A 23,260-nucleotide genomic window follows, 5' to 3' on the forward strand; every position below is an offset into this window, starting at 1 on the left:
CCGCCCTACATAGGCCCCGAAACACTACCCAGTGGTGGAAGACTAGTGGTCCTAAGGGTTAGACGCCTTAACCACTCAGTCACCGCAGCCGAAACACTACCCTGTGGTCCTGACGGTTAGACGCCTTAACCACTCAGTCACCGCAGCCGAAACACTGTAAACATTAACAAAGCCATTCTATTCTATAATAAAGTTTATTTCATTTAATGAATAAAACAACTGCGTCGTACAGACATCGGTATTATATCACCGATGACGTAACAACGACAAAGTAAATGCAATCATACATAGCGATGACGAATTGGTGAAACAAACATGGCCCCAGGTTACAGAGGGTCACACCTCTCCATTTAGTATTCATGACAGTGAATAAGTCGTTCCATTTAACCACAAGTAACATCAAATAACAAATTAACAATTCCATTACCACTTAAATCATTCAATGCGAAATAACTATCGCTATGTGTCGCGTGTACTGTATTTCGCGAGCTTTGCCTGTAGGTATTCGTGTGTACTGTATTTCGCGAGCTTTGCCTGTAGGTATTGGTATGTACTGTATTTCACGAGCTTTGTCTGTAGGTATTCGTGTGTACTGTATTTCGCGAGCTTTGCCTGCAGGTATTCGTGTGTACTGTATTTCACGAGCTTTGCCTGTAGGTATTCCTGTAAAATGCACTTTCAATATTTCAAGTAATTATCATTTTAAAATAATATTCCAGAAGGACTTGAACCGCGAATGTGTTTTTTAAGAACTTACGCGAAGCTTAATTTCTCGCGAGAAAAATCCCCTTTAACTAGTGAAATCGTGAGATCATGTAAGTTGTTAGTTTGATCATCTCGTTTAACTAGTTTAATCGTTAGCAGATTTCTCATTTAACTGGTAAATTATAACAAGCCATCCATTTTAACTAGTTAAATCGTTAGAAGATCATCTCATTTAACTTGTTAAATCGTTAGAAGATAATGCCTTTAACTTGTAAAAACCGTCACCTGATTTAACTAGGTAAAATATTAAATGATCATCCCTCTTAACTAGGTAAAATATAAGAAGATCATCCCTCTTAACTAGGTAAAATATTAGAAGATCATCCCTCTTAACTATTTAAATTGTTAGTTGATGACCTACTTTAACTTGTTAAATCAACAGATCATCTAAATCGCATTTAACTAGTTAAATCGTTAGAAGATCATCCCATTTAACTAGGTAAATTATAAGAAGCCATCCCTTTTAACTATTTAAATTGTTAGTTAATCATCGCATTTAACTAATCAAATCAATAGATCATCTAAATCGTCAGTTTGTTCATGTTAAAGTATCCCATTTAACAAGCGAAACCTTTAGCTGATCATCCCAGTTAACTAGTTCAATCGTTAATTGATCACCTCAAATAACTTGTTGAATCGATAGTTCATCATCCAATTTAACTAGTGAAACCTTTAGCTGATCATCCCAGTTAACTAGTTAAATCGTGAGAATAGATTACCCATATAGAGTAGGACGGTTAAACTTTAGTTTATCATTCCATTTGACATTATCATTTAACAAGTTAAACCGTGGGTTGATTACCTCATTAAACTAGGTAAATTATTAGAAAAGCATCCCTTTTAACTAGTTAAATCGTTAGTTGATCATCCCATTTAACTAGTTAAATAGTCAGTAAACCATTCAATTTATCTAGTCAAATCTCCATTAAATAATCTCTATTTTATCATTTAAATCGACAATTAAACCATCCAAATCAACTACCATTTAAATCAGCAGTTAATGCATGCAGCTATCAACTAAATAATTTCCTTAATCTTTAGGCATTTAGAGAAGAAATAACGTTTTTCTGCTTTTATTTTCGTAATTTTTCTGAATAAATTTTACCTACGAGAGTTTAAATACAGAAAAGGACTAATCATACAGACATGTTCTACGTGGGTAATTGAGAGGAAACTTTGTGCAGATTCACAACACATGGAATTTAATGATAAATTTCAACGTTTTTGCTATTTCACTAGTTTCACCGATTAAAATAGATATTGTTTTATCTTATTTCTAGTCATTGGTATTGTGATATAGCCCAAATATATTGTGGCGGATTGTTAATTAATCAATGAAACTACTAACTAAGAAACAAAATATATCATATCAGTAACTGCCTTTCTTATGTCAGGGTATAAGGATCAAAGAAATTAATTGATAAATGCCCAAAACATGACAGGAGCAAATATAGTCCAGCACAACCGAAACAATGTTGTAAACACAAAATCCAATTAAAATCAGATTATAATACCGTCTTTGATGACAGTCTTCGATGACAATTCATCGTAGAAAAGTGGGAATTATGACCTGCTTTTAATTAGATTGATAAACACGCATCAAGCACTATAACAATTTAAATAAATTCCAACAAAATTGTATACTATATATAAACTGCCTATTTCTCTTTAACTGTACACACATGCTTACATGTACAACATACCACCTATGCATGAGTGTAAACAAACACTACATATTCTGTACACAAACATATATGCACTCGTACTATCATGTACATATACAAATACATATCGGACAACTGCACTCTTATTATCATACACACATGTACATGAACACAGGGACCTGATAATTTGTAACAGCTACATCTGTATATTTGGACCAAAGGTTGGGACCTGATAATTTGTAACAGCTACATCTGTATATTTGGACCAAAGGTTTTTACATGTTTTAGGGGTTTATTTAGATCAACATTCAACATCATTTTTACCGAAAGTCGATCTAAACCCCTAAAAGATGTAAAATTACTCTGAACATCCTAGTTTTGGTCCAAATATACCTGTAACAAATTCCCAGGTCCCTGTGTACATGAAGTTATCACATACAATTATACTCATTCTCCATGTTTATAGATATGACACATCTACAATCTACATATAACAAACTAACACTCACACATGTACACATTTAGAGGTGAAAGTACACCTGCACTCAGATATGTACAATGGATGCACATGTGTACATGTAACATTTTCTTTCACATGTTCATAACAGTTTCATCTAACGTTACTGCAGGCCAATTCGCCACCCTGTGATGAAAATGCCATATGAGGTCATAATACATAAGATGTGACGTAAATAACGTCACAATAGTCTTAAACCCAGTTGAAGCCCCCAAACATTTTGACAAGAAGAGGTAATTAATTATATTATTAATGAAAACAATATGAACTATCTTGTAAAAAGTGGTCTGTGCGACAGACATCTCGTCAACTAAACTCATTAATCTGAGCCATGTTGGTTGTTATTTAGTGTAAATGCATTAAATACAAATTGAAAATACGCATATCTCAACGCTAATTGCAGAAGATTTGATTCATATAGGCATTTCAGTCAAATCTTCTTCTGTACTGGTGCTTGTCGGCATTTTGATACCTGCGTTTTTGTACATATTATTAACTCAAACCCTTACTAATGTGACAAATTTGCCTGCACTAACATAAGATATTCACAACGCCGACTCAATATGTGCACATATATATAATGCACATGCACATGTGTACATGACACAAAAAAACCTCACACACTTGCACTCACATGTACACAACAGATGCAAAATTTATGTATACAATAACACGCACTCGCCCATGTACACACATGATGCACATATGTACCAATAATACTTGTACACCCACACATTCACATAATGAATACAGGTGTGTAGAAATGACTTAACACTCGTGTACATAAAATGCACATATGCTATAATAACTTGTAAAAAAGAAGTTAAACATTCACACCTACACGTGTCTCACACATTCAATAGATGAATATATATATATATATATTTATCCTTAGTTACAAGCAAATATTGAAACCGACACATACCAACGACTGCATAAAATGATGATTAAATGTTTTCAACAGATACACAATTTAAGCGTACTCATTCGTTCATGCATAATATTGTGTAGGGCATCAAGACAGTAAGTTCTGTAAATCTGTGGCAGTATTTACAAAATTAATATGATCACTGTTCTGTACCTCCGACTAAACTTGTGCATACATGAAGTTTATCCTCACACATTGTGATTGATTTTTAGTGCTGAATCAATCTTCAAGTAGCTCATACAAACTCTATGGAAAATGAAAATTGAATTTAAGGAAATTTGAAGGATCACTGTATTGTACCTACGACTTAATTTGTGCATATGAAGTTCAACCTTAAACATGATTGCTTTTGAGAAGTTATTTATTTCAACAGAAATAGATCCTATAAATACCAACATGTAGCGTTTAGTCAATTTGAAAGTAGCTCATGCAAACTCTACGGAAAATGAAAGTAGAATAATTAACTTTTATTTCCACTGACAGGAAATTAAAATCAGATATGCAAACATGGTCAAACTGACCAAATACTGAACTTGGTTACTGAAGCTGAATAGAAGTTGCCCTAGTAATACATAGTGTTGAGTAAATTGTCTATTTCCATGACAACAAGACATATTTGTCCCTTCCATTATGTTTCCTCCTTCACTTTTGCATTAACACTGTCCGGTATGCTTGTGCTCAGATTGAGAGGACGACTGGCCTGGCCTGCTTTTGATGTATAAATTCCCTGGAGTTTTGCTGCAAGTATGGACGCAGTTGACTTAGAGATGTTGGTCAAGTGATACATCTGAGAAGATGGCATTGACCCCTTGGATGACCCCGAACTTTGACCTTTTGATCCTGACCCTGCTTTCTCCACATGCATTTTTCCACTTGCGCTCACTTTAACAAGTCTCCTTTGTTGGTTAGCACGGTGTGGAGAACTGTCCCTCTGGTGTGGGGAACTACCTCGAGACTGATCGGAATTGTCTTTTAGGTGATAGTTACCACCAGGATGGAGAGAACTGTTCATGGCTTTCGAAGTGCTGTTAATAAAGTCAGGGGAAGTATTCACAAGGTTTTGAGAATTATTCAACTGATTTGGGGAACTATTCACTGGGTATTGGGAACTCTCTCTGGGGTGAGAGGAAATGTTCATTGGGTGGACTGAACTCTCCTTTGGGCGAGGAGAACTGTCCCTGGGGTGAGGGGAACTTTCTTTGTGATAATGCGAGTGCCTTTCATTACGGGGAAAATGTTCACGACGAGGTTGATTACTATCCCCTGGTTGGGGATCTACCATAGCAGTCTTATTATGAATAAAGTTGTGATGCAGAGGTAGGGTTAGGACTGAGCTCTGAAGGGAAGGTGTATGGCTATGTTGAGATGATTGGACTTGGCTTGTAAGGGATTGGGCTTGGCTTGCAGGGGTCTGAACTTCGCTCTGAGGGTGAATGGCTCGAATCAAACGGGATTCTGTTTGGTTTTGATGGGTATGTCCATAGCTTTTAGGGGGTTGGGCGTGATGAATGTCATCTGGGATGTGCTTTATATCACGGTGAGGGGAAGGGGTAGATCCATTAGATTCAAAACCTTGTCTTGAAACACTGTGGGGCACCGTGGCAGGGGAAACCTTTCGGGGAAGTTCGGACGAGTTATTTTCAGGTCGACTTTGAGATTGTGGTATCATGTGGTCAGATTGGTCAAGGCCATTAAGCATGTTTGTAGGAACGACATTGATCAGTTGATATCCAGAGAATCTACTATCGCTGTTCATCTCCTTCTTAATGTTATTGAAGTCAGGAACAGCCAAAGGTTCACTTCCTAAACATCGGGCAATTGCCCCATGGTATGGCCTCACGGATGACAAAGACTCGCTTGAATTGGAGTCAGTGTTCTGATCAGTCAATCTAAATGTTTTGGGGCCGGACGTGTTCAAGTTATCACTGCCAATTATCAGATGAGATTTGCTTGGAATTCTAGGAATAGGAATCTGAAAACAAAAGCAATAGAGAACAAAAGTTTAGTGAATATCAAACTGTTCTTAAACAAATAAGCAGACATACCTGTCGCACGGTGGACAGACAGACAGAGAGACAGACAGATGACGGAGGAGCTGATAACTAAAGTGTACCGCATCTTCGATGTGGTGCCCTAATTGGTGCAACAGTTGAGATATTGTATGTGGTGTACATCCTTGACATTTAATAGATGATTACCATCATGACAAACATACTTCATAGCTGTCAACCCACTTTCATTAGGAGGTAACCTCCTCATTTGACCAAAGTTTATCAATTGCACTCAAAACTCCCTCATTCATTCCCAAACTCGCACTCACATAAACTGAAGATCTTCGTCCTGTTGTCGAATTGTCTTCTAGTTAATACATGGTGTGTGTAATGATCATAACATGTGTCTGAATCAAATTAATATGTTTTTTTTTAGTTATTTTGATACTTAAAAAGGGAAATATAAATTGAGCAAAGCAGTTTCAGTTGCATTTCACGTACTTACTCCCTCATTGGAAATGTAGAATGAGGGGGATCTCCCTCATTGGGGGTTTCAGAGGCCGACAACTATGGTACTTACAGCTGTGAAGTATCATAATAAAATCTATCCAGATATATTCAATGTATGGCTGCTTCAGGGATGAGGAAATTATCTTCATTTAACATTATAAAAGTTCACCTCTGACAAATTACACTCATCATGGCAAATATAACTGAATACCTGTTGATAGACGATACTGAAATTATACACATATATAATGTTGACCTTTGAACCAACCTTTTTGGTTGGAGTCATGTCCTTGAGCTCATGGTAAGCCTGGGAATCCATTCCCTTCAGTAGTAAAGTAGCAGCCTCCTGGAAACCACGCGCCTGGGCTGCCATGACAACCGTGATGCCAGCATAATTTGCTAGATCCACGTTGGCGCCATTTACCTGAAGAAACTCGACCATTGGCAGGTAGTTATGTTCTACTGAGTAAAACAGGGGTGTTTTCCCACTTTTACCATCCTACAGAAGATACAGACCGTCAGTAAGTGTACACATAGCAATACGGTAATTCAATAGATATATTCCCTATCCAGGGGTCGACGCTACCCATTCCCACTTTTTCCATCCTACAGAAGATACAGAACGTAAGTAAGTGTACACATAGCAATACGGTAATTCAATAGATATATTCCCTATCCAGGGGGCGACACTAACCAGTCCCACTTTTACCATCCTACAGAAGCTACAGACCGTCAGTAAGTGTACACACAGCAATCCGGTAATTCAATAGATATATTCCCTATCCAGGGGTCGACTCTTACACTAGGCCGCTAGTACTGGACTAGTAGATTTCAGCGAGAAGTCAGGGGACGACACTAACACTAGGCCGCTAGTCCTAGACTAGTAGATTTCAGTGTGAAGTGAGGGGTCGACACTAACACTAGGCCGNGATATATTCCCTATCCAGGGGTCGACACTTACACTAGGCCGCTAGTCTTGGACTAGTAGATTTCTGAAAGGACTAGTGAAACACCTAACCTAACTGGTCCTTTGTTTGGACTTTGGAAAAATATCGTTACAAAATAAAGATATTCCTTTTTAAAATTAAGTGGACTGCTTAAAATAAGATATATTGCATGAAAATTGTCAAAATTTTCCTCAAAACCATATTTCTATGGCAGTAGTTATTTTAAGTCCCCTAGAGTCAATTACTTTCAATGTTTCATGCTGTAGATTGCTCATGCTCCATTTAATGTAAACATATAACAAAACATTAAATGGAAAATATTTACGAATGGATCTAGTATTTAAGACATGCAAGAGAAGGAAAAGTAGTTTTAACCTAAAATTGTCATCAGTGAGTGGTAAGAATTGGGGAGATTTTCGACATCCATCATTGAATGATTAACACTGACAGGTTGAAAAGAAATTCAATATAATGATCAATTTTTTTCATAAACATAATGTTGAAATAGTATATTATATCCATCTACTTTTACCACTATCACCTACCGCAAAACATGTATCAAATTTATGAATGAAATAGCAATGAAACAAAGTTGAAATGTTGGTTTCAGAGGAAGCTATATATCTAAAATAACTCTTTTTCCCCTTTTTCTCTGTGTGTTAGTTTTATGATTTTCAAATAATTATGCATAAACCAAATTAAAGAATCAAATTTGGCATGTAAAGAATAACTACAATATGTCTTAAAACTGATGTTTATAATAGGTTTTAAATGTGTACCATGCAAGTTAAAATGTACCTGCACAACCCAACTCTACCTTGGAAATAATTTTCCTTCGTATCAATGTTCTAGTAAATATCAAAGGATTTGGTTTTTTAAATCGAGCCGCCGATTTAATCTGTCTACACTTACCAGAATGTTGATATCAGCTCCGGCTCGAAGTAACATATCAACAATCATGATGTCATTCCTTTCAACTGCTGTGTGAAGGGGAGCTAACCCTGTAACAGATTTGCATGTATGAAAAATACTTTCATTTCCGCTTAATGTTTAGATTTCACTGTACATAGAATTCACAAAACTTCATTTCCATTATATACAATAAATAGTATACATGTATTATATACCTAGCATATATGGTGAGAGTACCACAAGGTTTTACTCTCTACAAGAGGGTAAATAGTATATATTGTGAGAGTACCACAAGGTTTTACTTTCTACAAGAGGGTAAATAGTATATATTGTGAGAGTACCACAAGGTTTTACTATCTACAAGAGGGTGAGTAGTATATATAGTGAGAGTACCACAAGGTTTTACTCTCTACAAGAGGGATTTATATAAGCTGATATAACTTGCGCCATTATTTTTTATAAAGTGTATATATTAACTACTATATACAGTAAAACCACAATATCATACTCTTTATTCTATTTGCCACCTCATTTAAATGTTAACACATTTCATGGTCCCTTTTTTTCCCTTTTTCTGAAGAATTCCTTTGTATTCCCTCAATTTATCGCCAAACGTCTATAGAATGCCAAAACTTCTTTGGACAAACACAATGTTTTCTCCATAAGGGGGGATTGTGTACATCCCCGATAAGTTTCTATAGAGTGCCTATATCACACAACCAGTACCCCCGATTTTTTCAAACCTGGAGAAAACACCGAAGTAGTGGCTGTATAACAGGTTTTTACTGTAGTATCTACAGCGACCTTGACCTACCTTCAAAGTTCCTGGTGTTCAGGTCGGTCTTGTTCTGAGAGTGTTGTATCATGTATTTTAGACAGGCTGAGGACTGGACCTTAACAGCCAGGTGGACTGCATTCTCCCCACGCTTGTTGACTAGGTTAGGGTTTGCTTTGGCGAACAGCAGAGTCTTCACTGCATCAACAAAGTCCAACTCAACTGCCAAGTGGAGTGGGGTCTATACAACAAAACAAAATAAATACTGAGGTCAATTGACTCATTTCACAACCTCAGGTCAAACCAGTGCACAAAGGTCAAGTCTATTTGCGAATGTAGGGTCACAAATATGTATTTAAAACCAACTTGTCTGGCAAGCTAGGTGACGATACAGGTTTCAGATTTACTTGCAGGCTGTTGCTTTTATGAAAATCGTTAGACAGATACTATATCTATCTAGACATGTCCCAAGTCTGACAGGTTTTGTGGAAGTTACAAACTAACAATCTGTAGGGCAGAGCAAAATATCGGACAGTTATATCCATTTAAGTCTGAGTTAACTATTTTCTTGAAGATCTGAAAATCCTGTTTATATATTTCACCATTATCCAAATAATTAATTTCGTAAAGATCACTGCCCCACTGCATATACTAAGCCCGAGTTAATTATTTTCTTGAACATCTGAAAATCCTGATTATATATTCCGCCATTATCCAAATAATCAATTTCTTGAGGGTCCCTGTCCCACTACATGTAACTAAGTGTTAATTACTTTCTTGAACATCTACAGAATCCAGATTATATGTTCCATCATTTTCCAAACAATACGTTTCGTAAGGATCCCTGTCCGACTGCAGATACAGCACTACCGTAGTACTATTTGTACATACAGTCAGACATACATGTACAGTGACTACTGTACTCCTATAACATAAGAGGCCGCTGGACGGTCTTTTTTCTATCAGATATGATTTTGCCGACTGCAACGGCGCCTGTCAAAAGTATCTTGCCGTGTAAACCTCTTACACTGTTGGAGTAGTACAGTGACCTCCTGTAAATGTTATTTCAGACTTATTGTAGAATGACCGAGTCTGACGGTAAAAAGTGACAGTGATCAGAGGTCCAGGGTCCGTATCCTTGTCTTGCCTCGTTGCAATTTTAAACTTGGAACACTGTTTGTTTATTCTATTTTATTTATTTTATGTTTATTGTTCTCTCATAAATGTCTTGTAAGGTATAATTTTCTTTAAGAAATGATTCATCAAAGCATTAACCCTTTCAACCCTATGTAACTTTAGTAGACTCTCCTATGCATTGATCTGGATGAGTCCATAATGGTCTACAGTGGTGAAAGGGTTGAACTTGAAAATCATTTCCAATGCATAGTTAAGGATTTTTGACAATGTTACAGGGATCCTTATATATCTAGTTTCATAAAGGCTTGGTTTCAGGATTTTTTAAAAGTAATAATTTGTATATGATGCAATTATTTACCGATGTGTATATGTATTATTAACCGAAATTCATACCTGTTAGCCCCTGAATTTCCCAGTGGGGTTCATGACCCCCAATGGGAAATTCTACGGGGGTGATAAATTCATAATGCGTGACAAAATGGCAAAGTCAAAATTAATCATTTTGTGTTGTCACAGCATAACATATGATATGTCTTCTGGTATGATTTAGGAATAAATAAAACAAATTTTAACACATTTTTCGAATTATTGCAATTTAAGACATACCGTATTTGACCGCAAATAAGCCCCCTCTCACAAATAGGTAAATCCCCCTTCCCACTTTGGCAAATGTCCTGCGAACAGGGTGGGTGACTGCAATTAAGCTCCCTCCCTAATTTTGTCTCCATCTCAAAAAAAATGTATGTCAATTTTTGTCTGTGACATAAGCAATTTAGCTAAATGGATGCAAAACAACATAAACCCAAGTTAAAATACTACAAATAACTATGTTTCTGAATTAGACACAAAAGTAAATAGCATGTAGTGACATGTACCCTTTACTGAGTGCTGTGATTCTGTATTATTTTATTTTATAAAGAATTATGTATTCATGAGTATATTACTCACAACCCCGACACCGAGACCCTGTGTCCAGTCTTACCTGTTGAGCTTTGTTATACTTGTCCACACTCTTCCCAGAGATGGACATCAGATGGACAAACTTCTGGACCATGACAATGTTCTCCTGAGCCACAGCAATATGTAGAGGTCTGTAACATCAAAAAACAGATGATGAAACTGTTTTTTCTTACATTCTCATTGGCTCAGAATCCTAATCATGTTTAGGTTGTTGGTCTTTATGATATCAACTCAGTGTTACTTTTTTTTAGACACTTCAAGTTAAAATTCTCTTTATGACATCACTTTATATATATATAAATCTTTGTGTCTGTGTGACATAGTATGCTCTCTGAAAAATGTAGTATTTTCTCTTCAAGGTTTGTTTACACAACTTTTTCTTGGTCAATATCACTTCCTCAAGTCCACATTGATAATATATATATAGGATCTTACATGAGTTACGTATGAGATTTATGAAACGAGTCTAAGAATTTTTCAATTTAGCAGGCCTCTGGCGAGCTAAAATGAAAAATGCATGACGAGTTTCATAAATTTCATATGAAATCAAAATGAGTGTGAAATCCTTTTTATCACATAATCAAGATTTGTGGCCTTTATTCGTGTAAAACGACCATTTTCATGCAACGTTGAAATGTAAAAAGTCACCATTTTGACTCCAGTGTATAAGTCTGTGACTTCATGTACTTGTCCTAGGCATGACGTCACAATGGAAATAATGGAAACTTACAACCAATCACAGTGCTGATAGGTCATATGACATGGTTTAATACGCAAAATAAAATATGACATGGGTATATTCACTGGATAATGCAGTACATTATATATATGTGATAAAACCAGATTCTCGCTTCAACAAAAGTCCATAATTGACAAAGGTTTTCAATAAAAACATAGTTTGCCCTAAAGACTGACAGCTTGCTTTATGCAAATTTGTTAATATTGACGACTTTTGCTATATATGATGTCAATACCAATATATACATCTCGGCTGGTAATTAAACACAAGTTAGGCCCAGAAAAAATATTGTTCTGTTTCATTTAAACCAAGCTTCTTGTACTTGTTTGCATGACAACCTTGTGTTTTTCATAGGCATTTTCAAAGAAGGACTACTTATTAGTAAATCTGATATCCTTCTATAGCTAGATAACTAAAACAGAATTATAAAAAAAATGACCTATCCCCTCCATTTATTTCTGGTTAGTTAGTGGAAACACAGCTTCTTATTTTCACCTGTCTGTATCTGCTGTATATATATATATCTATCTATGCACCAAGGCCTGAACAATCTGATATGACTGTCCAATGGCTCAGGGCCTGTAGATTAATTTCATGTACACACGGAAATCTGTCTCTACTTGCACAACAAACCAATGCAAATGATGCATCAGATATTACTACATTATACTAATGGTATATTGATTTATGGTACAGGTCTCTCAAATGTAACAGACATATACTGTAACAGACGGAAACTTTGTCAAAAGACATTAACTCATTCACTCCTCAAGGCATATATTGAACTCTTCCTATTCAAAGGTTGGAAAAGTTCATTATGAAAGTTCAGGGGTAAATAAGTTAATAATATTATATAGACAATCTTCATATACTATTTTGGAGGTATTTATTGTTTTTGAATGCTGGTTTTTGGAAGACTTTATTTTTTTGTCTGTCTTTTCAAGTCCAGCCAAATTCTGAAATGAACTTTTAAAATTAAGTTTCACTGTGAAAACACAAATTGCAGAACGTAAAATCTGTTTGTCTTTAAAAGGAATGACCAAGATTTTTTTTGGTATACGGTATATACCAAGACAAAATCCTGGTCATTCTTTATAATTTAATTTCAAAAAAGTAGACAAACACGTTGTAAATGCACAGTTAAAGATTTTTTTTTACGTAAACTAAACAATTGCGCTAAAAAAAAGCTGCATTGTAATTTTGCATTCTGAAGTGTAAAAAGTAGTTCCGTCATCAGTTGTTTTTCCTTTTAGGTATATACAATATATACCAAAAAAATATTATAGGGGAGATAGGCAAAATCAAATTATTCCTATTCCATCTTTGCATATTGCAAAATCAAATTATTCCTATTCCATCTTTGCATATTGCAGAGTTATCTTCTCTTGGGAGCAGGTATTGATTGTTACTTCACTTGTTTGTGAGAGTAACGTCATCAATTTTTGAGCAAACAAAGTAATTTTCTCACACAAACCAATGACGTAACAATCAATACCGGCTCCCAAGAGAAGATAACTCTGCAATATGCAAAGATGGAATATATACTTACAAGTCACCGTCTTCATCCTGTTGAAGAGCCACCTGCATCTCTGTTAGAAGCATAAGACTTGTACGGGGGTCAACACTAACAGGGTTCAAGGTCGCTGAGGTCACTGGGGTCACATTGATAGGGACTTCTGGGACAGTGGGGACAGAAGGAGGTGCAGCTGAAAATGGAAATATATTAATGAAGTAATGTAAGGCCAAATTACAATAGTTTCTGTCACGTCAACCTGTTTTTTGCCTTTTTAGGTCATTTATTTTGATAAGGTAAACATTTAAAAAATTTAATTATCATATGATTACGCTTAATAATAAAAGTACTTAGGGATTAACTTTAGCCCACATTTCCTCAGGCCCTGACATCAAACCAATACATTTTGACAGATATAAGTGTCTTGTGTGGGATATATATCTGTCAAAATGTCTCAAGTCTTGTGTGAAGGCCAGAGAAACCTTAGCTATGATAACATAGCTTTCCGACGACAAGAGATTTGTTTTGTATATTGCGGGGCAGAGGAGGCTGGGTATTAATATAAGTACTAGAAAAACCTCAGGCTAGGTTAACTTGTTTAGGTTATAAGAAAATACTGTGTACTTTTGTGTCTAAATGGTAAATCGCTTAGCGAATTTATGCATAACACACATATTTTTTTCCAGTATATACAGTGTATTGAGCTTCGAAAATCAGGACTACATTCATTTGGGTACGATTCATCCAGTTAATCATTTACATATATATATAGCTAGTTGAATGAAGATTAATGCAAGTCCAAGATATACAGGTTTCCAAAATCAAATGTCATGATACTGCAGTCATATAGTACCTTAAGGAAGGCATACATATATATCTTTCTGGTATGAATGTAAGCAAAGTAGCCTGCCCTTTTTGTCTGCATGGTAGATTCTTTATTTGAGAAGGAAGTAAATCAAAATTATGACGGGATACAGATAAGTTAGTTTCACTTTGTCAGACCTAGGTGTTACAACATCATATCATATTATTATTCAACAGGTTGGGCACAATGGCGCATATGGGTAATAATCCTGCATTAGGGTAACAGTTACCCATTTGAGTAACAATTTTATTCTTGGCTTTACCTTGGACTTGCTGCCGTAGAGTAGATTCTGGTTCAACTTTAACCTTAGTAAGGTCTATAACATCACCAGCTTGTTCCAGTTTGGTTTCTTGACTCGTTTCCATAGGAACACTTTCCTCGTTAACAGTTGTGTCAATGTTTAAATAACTCAGTAACTTTCGTTTCTTTAGAGGAAGCGCAGAATCCAAGGAGTCAAATTTATTACTGTTGTAAGGAGGTTGAAGAAGTTTTTCCACAGTAGACTGGGTAAACTCTACACTGTCTGTACTGGTCACAGAGGCTGGACTGACCATAGCAGTTTGACTGGTCAGCGACTTCACCTCTGCATTGTCATTGTTTATCACAAGTGGAAGTTTTAACACCAAATGTTCACCTGAAGTCTGTCTATGATCTCTGGCCGTTGCATTTAACTTTGATAGAATAGCGATCTGCAACGCACTTGGTATTACTGGGTTAGGGTTAGTGGATGGGGCTACCACACCCCCTTGACGTGACCTGGGGGGCACTGAAGCCACACGAGAATGTGTTTCCTGTCTGAGGGGCATCACCCTTTCCATTGCCTTACCCTCAAGGCTTCTCTTGACCCCTACTCCAAGGTCTGTCCTTCCCCCAACACGAGACACTTCGTGAGCAGCATTTTTTACACCTTCAACCATGTTGTTGACACCCTGGGGACTTCCCGAAGGTCTAACTGAACTATCTCCTCGTTGATGATTGGCGGAGCGTGCCCCTCGGCCTCTCCCGCTGCGGGACTTTCCCCGTTTCGATTCCGTCCCAGTTTTATTCCCTTGAGGGGATTTCTGAGAATTTCGAGTCCGCTTCTGGCCCTTCGAAGCTTCCTTAGGTGGCGAAGCGGCATTGAAATCTTTCTCCAAATCGGAAGATAGAAGAATAACTGAAGATAAACACGACATAGCTTCGGCGGCCGCAATACGGTCCGCTCGTTCCTTCTCGGCCAAGTTTTCAGCGCTGGCGACAACATGCCCAGGCGATTTTTGACCCGATTTGTTCCGTTTTCCCGACATTTTACTCGCACTTTTAACTCTAGTCTCGATCATGGTATGCTAAATGTCCATATTTACATCTTCACAACACCATGCTGTTTTTCAAACGCCCTTGAAACCGTCAACAATATCAGTCGTCAACACATTTCGTACCCTCTTTCGAAACACCTACCACGGAAAAATGGCATTTCGGGAAAGTCCCGCGGTCACGTGTGCTGTTTTGACCAATGACAGGTGCGCTTGCCTGCAAAATGGGGATTTCCCTACAAAAGCACAAACCTGTCCACAACCTATAAATAGGAATGACCTCGCCAAGACTATATTTACTCTGTCGACCCAGTTTGCCTTGTGATTCAGTTCATATGCGTAGTACCAAATTATCGCCCTCGGCGGAGTAGATTCATTTACATTAAAAGGATAATATGTTTAAATAAATTCGCCATAATAATAGATAATTAAACAATCTCAATAATATGAAATCAAAAATAAATTGTTAAAGTCCTGGATAAAAATAGATTGTGGAATGTTTTTTGTTAAGTGCGTAAGCGGCGCCATGTAGTGGACACAATTGCTCAATATCCCGAAATGGACAATAGGATTATCATGTGCGATTTACACATTATTTCATAATTTCACTATCTATCGATCACAATATCTGTACCTTTTCAAACTCCAAAGTTAATAATGACCAATAAAACAGGCAGCCATTTTCTTACACATCTACAGTGTGTATGCTATTTTTAGGTTTATTATGACGTTGACTTATTTGCAGACATGATAAAATGTGCTTTAAAAGACACAATTTCAGAAAGGTTAACTGTTTAGAGTCTGTAGACATAATATTAGTGGAAGTATAAATCATATGACTTTAAATATTTTAAATCCAAATATTTTAACTTTCTATATATCCACGGACTTATAATTAGGTACATCTAATCTAATTCCGTGATATTTGGTGTGATTCTGGTTTTTCCAACCCATGATCCCGGCTAAATATTCACATAATGACGTCTCATAATTCAGATTTGGAATTTTCTTTTTATAAACAAAGAAGTGGACTGTACATTACATGCAAATTGACAGAGATCAATTGTTCTTTTTACATGTATATATGCATATGGTAGTTGGGATATATACACTGTATAAAATGTATATAAAGATTCTGTAATCTATAACTTCCGCCGGGCGTTCATGCGTTAAATGACTATACTGTATTGTGAATTTCAGTATGATAATTTTTTAAATTGTATGGTATTTTTGTAAAAAAAGAAAATCCATTATGCGAACATTCGATCATTACAGTATATAGCTAGGCAACGGTTAACGTAAATAAATATAAAATACAAACCACGACATGTTATTAAATTACTGATACAAGAAGTCCAAATGGTGACAATAGATCTTCATAGGTAGTTGTTTTAACAGGATAAATCTTGTTCCGCTCGGTTTGGATAGATGTTGGTAACATATATCAATTACCGTAGAACTTATAATAAATTCATGATTTTTTTAGCTCATTCATTTACCTAGAGTCGAAAATATTTAAGAACTGTGAACTATTTGTAAACATGTTTTTGAAGTAAATACATTAAGAACTATTTCATGTAAATCAACGCTATGAATTTGAAATGACCGTGTTTTTGTTTAACTGATGGGCCATGAGTGACCAAAAGTAATAAACAATAAATTGAACTGATATATCATCTAACTTACGGTTACATAATAGTTGTTAACCGTTTTTCACTGCTTCTTAATTAGTTCACGATATGTCACAAGTGTCCAATAAGTTGCATGAACAGTCCAATAATTTTGACCAACTGTCCAATGTATTTGACCAACTGTCCAATAAGTTTGACCAGGGATAGTATACGTCTCTGGTTTGACCAACTGTCCAATATATTTGACCAACTGTCCAACAAGTTTGACCAACTGTCCAATAAGTTACCATCTGCCATATAAGTGCTCAACTTAATAGACAGTTATGACGTCACATCCTAGAGAAGAGATGGGCGGAGCTAAATTGGAGTAATTTTGCGATAAAGGTAAAACAAAAATAACAAACATATGGATTTTTAGTAAAATAATAAATCAATATATAATATATAGAATATGTACCAGTGGTGAATTATCATTAGGATCCAACACATATAACAGCTAGAGCGCTTTACCAGCGGTGTACATATCCATGGAATTCAACACATTCACTATTCAGCAGCTAGAGTACTGTACCAGCAGTATATCCTTTGAATCCGTAAAAATAAAAAAAATAACAGATATTCTGTCTATTTCTTGTGTAATTTTCTTCTTTTCAGATAGGTCTGGTAAAATGTTGGGCATAATTGTTGATAATTGTCCAATCCTTCTTTCGCAATATGCAGATGATACTTCCCTTATCTTAGATGGCACAGAGCGCTCTCTCAGGGAATCAATTAGGGAACTAAATGTATATAAACAACTTTCAGGTCTTAAAATCAACTTGGATAAAACACAGATTGTATGGATAGGGAGTCAAAAATATAGCGAGGACGTTCTTTTACCTGAACAGAACTTCAACTTGGGGTGGAACGTTTCAATCTTTTAGGATTAGAATTCCATGTAAACCTTTTTAAAATAGCTAAACTGAACTACGATAAAAATCTTGTTAAACTCAAAAATCTTATCAAGTGTTGGAGCCGTATATCTCTTACTCCTTCAGGGATAATTAGTATAATAAAATCTGTACTTATCTCACAGTTCAATCATCTTTTTTATTGCATTACCCAATCCTGATGATGTTTTTATATGAAAAAAACTTGAACTCAGTCCTTTTCAACTTCTTATGGAATAGTAAGACAGATAAAGTTAAGAGAGAGGTAATTGTACAAACTTACATTGAAGGGGGTCTAAAAATAGTTCATGTTAAGAAATATATAGAAGCTCTTAAGCTAGGGTGGTTCAGGAGAATCTTTAGATCACTTGGTAAATGGCTAGGAATTCTGAAAAAACATGTAGACGTTCAGCTTTTATCTAAATGTGGGAATGATTATCTACACGTAGCGATAACTAAATGTAAAAATATTTTCTGAGAAGATGTATTTCAGGCTTGGTATAATCTTATAGTTAAAGAAGAACTTGTTAGAAATATTAATGATATATCGTATCGGAGTTGATACTTAAAACTCCATTATGGTTTAACAAAAACGTCGTTGTTGATAACCAACCAATTTTCTGCAAAAAAAGGTTCGATGCAGGAATTAGTATAGTGAATGATTTAATAAAAGATAATAGAACTTTTTTTCTTTTAAAATTTTAATGAATTCTGTACTGTGTTTGGTATGGAGTAATCCAAAGTATTAAGAAATACCTGAGGCCTTTTACATCTCCAAGTAGAACATTGACGTTCCCGATTATTCCTCTTAATCTTGAGCTAAGCCAAAAGAAAAAACAGGGTCGCTGGACTTCTACCGTTTACTCCTGAGAAATAATATTAACATAACTGGTCAGCAAAAATGGGGGAATATCTTTGACTATAATGAAAAGAAATGGACTTTTTTTTACAGTATTCCTTTTCGATCAACTCAAAATTCTAAACTCCGTTGGCTACAATTTAAGGTTAACCACTATATTCTAACAAATAACTCTTATGCACATAAAATAGGCTTATCAAACAATCCTAATTGTAATTTCTGTAATAGAGAAAGGGAGAAAATCGTGCATATGTTCTGGGAATGTGATGAGGTTCAGAATTTTCTGGCAAGTTTTGAAAGGTTGTTTAATGCACTAACAATTACATTACATATTAATAAAGAAACATTGTTATTTGGTTTGGTAAATAACACAGGCATTTACAATCGCATTGATAATGAAGTTCTTCTTATATTGTAACAGGGATAGAAATAATGTATTTGCTTTTATGTATGTTTGTTTACTAAGTCAGTCCGTAGCGCGTCGACTGTCCATGTATATGTTTCATACTCCGAGTAATGTAACTACCGCGTCCGAGTGTTGTATTCTAAGCTGTGATGTTACATCTACAGGTGTATTGTGGTGTTCTGCTCGTAACATGTTGATATGTTGGTATACCATACAGTCGTTCGATGGTCGGTAGTGTTACGTCAAGTTGTGTATGCGTTTTCATTGGTTCGTTCTGGGTGGTCAGTTTTGGCGCGTGTTTCTTTGTGGGCAAATAAATATAATTTCATTCGTTTGAGGTACGAATTAGACTGAAATTGTTTTCTCCTGTCGTATGCGTGCTGCATGAGGCAGCATGTAGTGTCCGTGCTTGTGTCGCACGGGTGGGTGTGTAAGGTGTAAGGCGGTCATTCAGAGCGACCACGTCGACACGTTCGCACAGATTTTCTAAAGTACTGAGAGCGAGGTAAAGTAAACACATTTTTCGATGTCTGATCCTGCAGAGGGTTCTTCACTGCCTCCAAGTGATGGAGTTTTAAATTCAGGAGGACAGATAAGTTTAGGAGACATTCTAAACGCCGTGAAATCGCAAGGTGACAGTATTGCGTCTATAAACGCAAATTTACGGCGCGAAATTGGGGAATTGAAGGAGGAAGTAAAGGGGTCGGCCGGGCAGGTGTCCGCCCAGGTCAAGCGTTTAAAGGTGGAACATTCTTTCAAATGGAAAAGCGAGAGTCATAGACTGCAGTTTGCCCTCAACACAGAAATAAAGGAAGATTTGGATCAAGTGTCTTGGGCTTTACAAAATGTAAAGGTCGACTATGCGTGCGAATTAGTAGCTAGTGTGCAGGAGAAATTGTCCAAGCGAAACAAATTAATTAAAATCGCGGATACCAGTGACGGTGGATGGGAAACTGTGCGTCATTACGAGCACAATCCAATAGCAAGTAATTCTGACGATGAGGGGAAAATCAACAGGGCGGAGAATCGGGCCCTCAAGAAAAAGAAGGGAAAACAACAACAGCACAATCGTAAACAAAGTGTCTACAAGCCTGCGAGTGTTGGTCCTGGTGTTTCTGGTGTTCAGTTGCCCTTTCGTGTGCCCCAAGGTCAGGAGTCATGGGTCAACGCGTGGCCCGCATCCCAGGCCGGGTCAGCACACGCACACACTTACCCACAACGAAGGCGGACGACTGGAGGCGGATGTTTTAGCTGTGGATCATTCTCACACTGGAGAAACGAGTGTCCAGGCCAAGCCAAGTCCAGTCGTGCAGGCGGAAAAGAGTGACTTTGTAAAAGATGAGTATTTTTTGACTGATGATTTTTATGAATACGAGCAAGGGCAAGCTGATATCAAAGTCAAGGGTAGATTAAAAGGACGTATTTCGTTCTGGGAGAGTATAGGATGTAGCAATTTTATATTGGATACTATCAGAAACGGGTACAAGATTCCCTTTTATTCTACTCCATGTTCGGTATGGTTAAAAAATAATCAGTCGGCGTTGAAACATGAATCATTTGTTGAGAAAGCGATCTTAGATCTGGTAGCAAGGTCATTGGTTGTAGAGTGTAGCGAGATGCCTTACGTCACTAACCCATTGACAGTGTCCGTTCAAGCTAGCGGTAAGAAACGTCTTATATTAGATTTGAGACACGTCAATGCACACCTGTGGAAATGTAGTGTAAAGTTTGAAGATATAAGGGTGGCCATGCAATTTATCAAAAATGATTGTTTTTGTTTTAAATTTGACATGCATTCGGCCTATCACCACATTGAAATTTTCGAACCACACAAAACATTTTTGGGTTTTTCATGGCGATTCGGTAATAAAGTCAGATTTTTCAAATTCGAAGTTATGCCTTTTGGTCTGAGTTCCGCATGTTATTTGTATAGTAAGATCACCANAGATTCATATTCTCTGGGGAAGGGAAATAAGTCTGTATTGGGGAGAATCGATCTGCCTTTCAAGATGATTGCTCTGCGATTAGACTTTGGATGATATCTAATGTAACCAATACTAACCATCCCTAACTGTAGTGCTTTCTGCAGTTGTCCTAATTACAGGTGCTGTCTGTAATTGTCCTAACCACAGGCTGCATTAGCTGTGGTTGTCCTAAATTACAGGGCTGTCTGTAATTTGTATTTTTCTATTAAGCAGAAGTTTGTTTTTTGTACTTATATTTGTATTGTTGTACAAATTTTTTGATGATATGTGTAATTAAAAGTTTTTTGTGTACATATATTTTCGCAGGCATTCGAGCACGAGATTGCAGAGCTACCTGGGGCCTTAGCCGGACACGTCAGCCTTCTTCCTGGACTTCTGATAGACAGTAAAGCTAATAATACCACAAGGGCATACTATCAAGGTTTTTCAAGATGGAAGAAATGGGCGTTGTCTAAAGGACTAGAGGTGAAGGATTGTTTACCGGCTAAGGCCATCCATGTGGCTTTGTATCTCGCGTGTCTAGTGCAACAAAGTTCTTCGCCTAGCCCCATCGTACAGGCTTTTTACAGCATAAAATGGGCTCATTCCATTTTTGGTGGGAATTCGCCAACGGACAGTGCGCTTGTAAAAAACATTTTGGAGGGGGCTAAGCGACGTTTATCTGGTCCTAAAGATAGAAAAGAACCAATAACGCCAGAGTTATTGGAATTGATGTATACTGCAAATTTTAGTGACAGTAATTTGTATTCACAGCGTACTATTTGTTCATGCTTAATTGCGTATGCAGGTTTTTTCAGAGTATCGGAATTGTTAAATGTGAGAATGTGCGACATAGAATTGGCGGAAAGTCATATGACAATTTTTATCAAACAAAGTAAAACCGATATCTACAAAGATGGGAACCTCGTCGTACTAGCGAGAACGTATTCCAAGTTATGTCCGGTTTCCAACTTTGTTATATATATCAAATTAGCAGGAATACAAGTAGGTTCGGATAGTTACCTGTTCAGATCATTGACAAAAACCAATATGGGTTTCGTTCTACGATCAGACAACCGGCCTCTTTCTTATACTAGGATGCGCGAATTGTTTATCGAAGTTTTTTTCCCCGTTTGTGTCGGATATTAGTAAGTATGGAATGCATAGTTTAAGGTCAGGAGGGGCTAGTAGTTGTGCAAATAGGTCAGCCAATTTAGCTATCGGATATAGATTATTTAAGAGGCACGGCAGATGGAGATCAGAAAACGCTAAAGACGGTTATGTCAATGATTCTTTGGAGGAGAGGCTGTCGGTGTCAAAAAATCTAGGCATTTAGCCATTTTTTATTAATACACATTTCCCGTTCTTTGGGTTTCAGTACACGGCGTGGTCGTGCCGTTGCAATTTATGAAATTGTTGAGTTATTGTTTTGTGACAATCAGGCACAAATGGTGCAACAGGAGAAATATAATTTCATTCGTTTGAGGTACGAATTAGACTGAAATTGTTTTCTCCTGTCGTATGCGTGCTGCATGAGGCAGCATGTAGTGTCCGTGCTTGTGTCGCACGGGTGGGTGTGTAAGGTGTAAGGTGGTCATTCAGAGCGACCACGTCGACACGTTCGCACAGAGTTTCTAAATGTTTGAGGATATTTCCTCATTGTATCACTTTAACGAAACTGATACGCGAGTATGATAAGTGAAGCTAAGTAACGCTATTGATGTTGATATACATTGAATTTGATAGGATTTGAATTGAGTATGTATATTGAGGATGCAATGTGTTTTTGTAATAAACTCAGTACACGGCGTGGTCGTGCCGTTGCAATTTATGAATTTGTTGAGTTATTGTTTTGTGACAATCAGGCACAAATGGTGCAACAGGAGAAATCACGCTAGTACCTTTTGAGGACTCATAGGTGACGGACGGAGAGATGTAATGTTAGTGTTTCTTTGT

General features: G+C 36.8%; 1 protein-coding gene across 1 annotated transcript; it reads right to left on the reverse strand.

Annotated features, from left to right (window-relative positions):
• Nucleotides 1-4,480: 4,480 nt before the first annotated feature.
• LOC110455694 lies at nt 4,481-15,724 on the reverse strand. Its single transcript, XM_021505977.1, has 7 exons — nt 14,486-15,724; nt 13,395-13,551; nt 11,129-11,237; nt 9,049-9,250; nt 8,235-8,323; nt 6,644-6,874; nt 4,481-5,846 (listed from the first exon to the last, which is right to left on the reverse strand). The coding sequence occupies exons 1-7, from the start codon at nt 15,540-15,542 to the stop codon at nt 4,503-4,505; spliced, it is 3,189 nt and encodes a 1,062-aa protein (XP_021361652.1). The 5' UTR covers nt 15,543-15,724; the 3' UTR covers nt 4,481-4,502.
• Nucleotides 15,725-23,260: the final 7,536 nt, after the last annotated feature.

The sequence above is a fragment of the Mizuhopecten yessoensis genome, unplaced genomic scaffold (genome assembly GCF_002113885.1).
Source record: "Mizuhopecten yessoensis strain PY_sf001 unplaced genomic scaffold, ASM211388v2 scaffold941, whole genome shotgun sequence".
NCBI classification, from domain to species: Eukaryota; Metazoa; Mollusca; class Bivalvia; order Pectinida; family Pectinidae; genus Mizuhopecten; species Mizuhopecten yessoensis.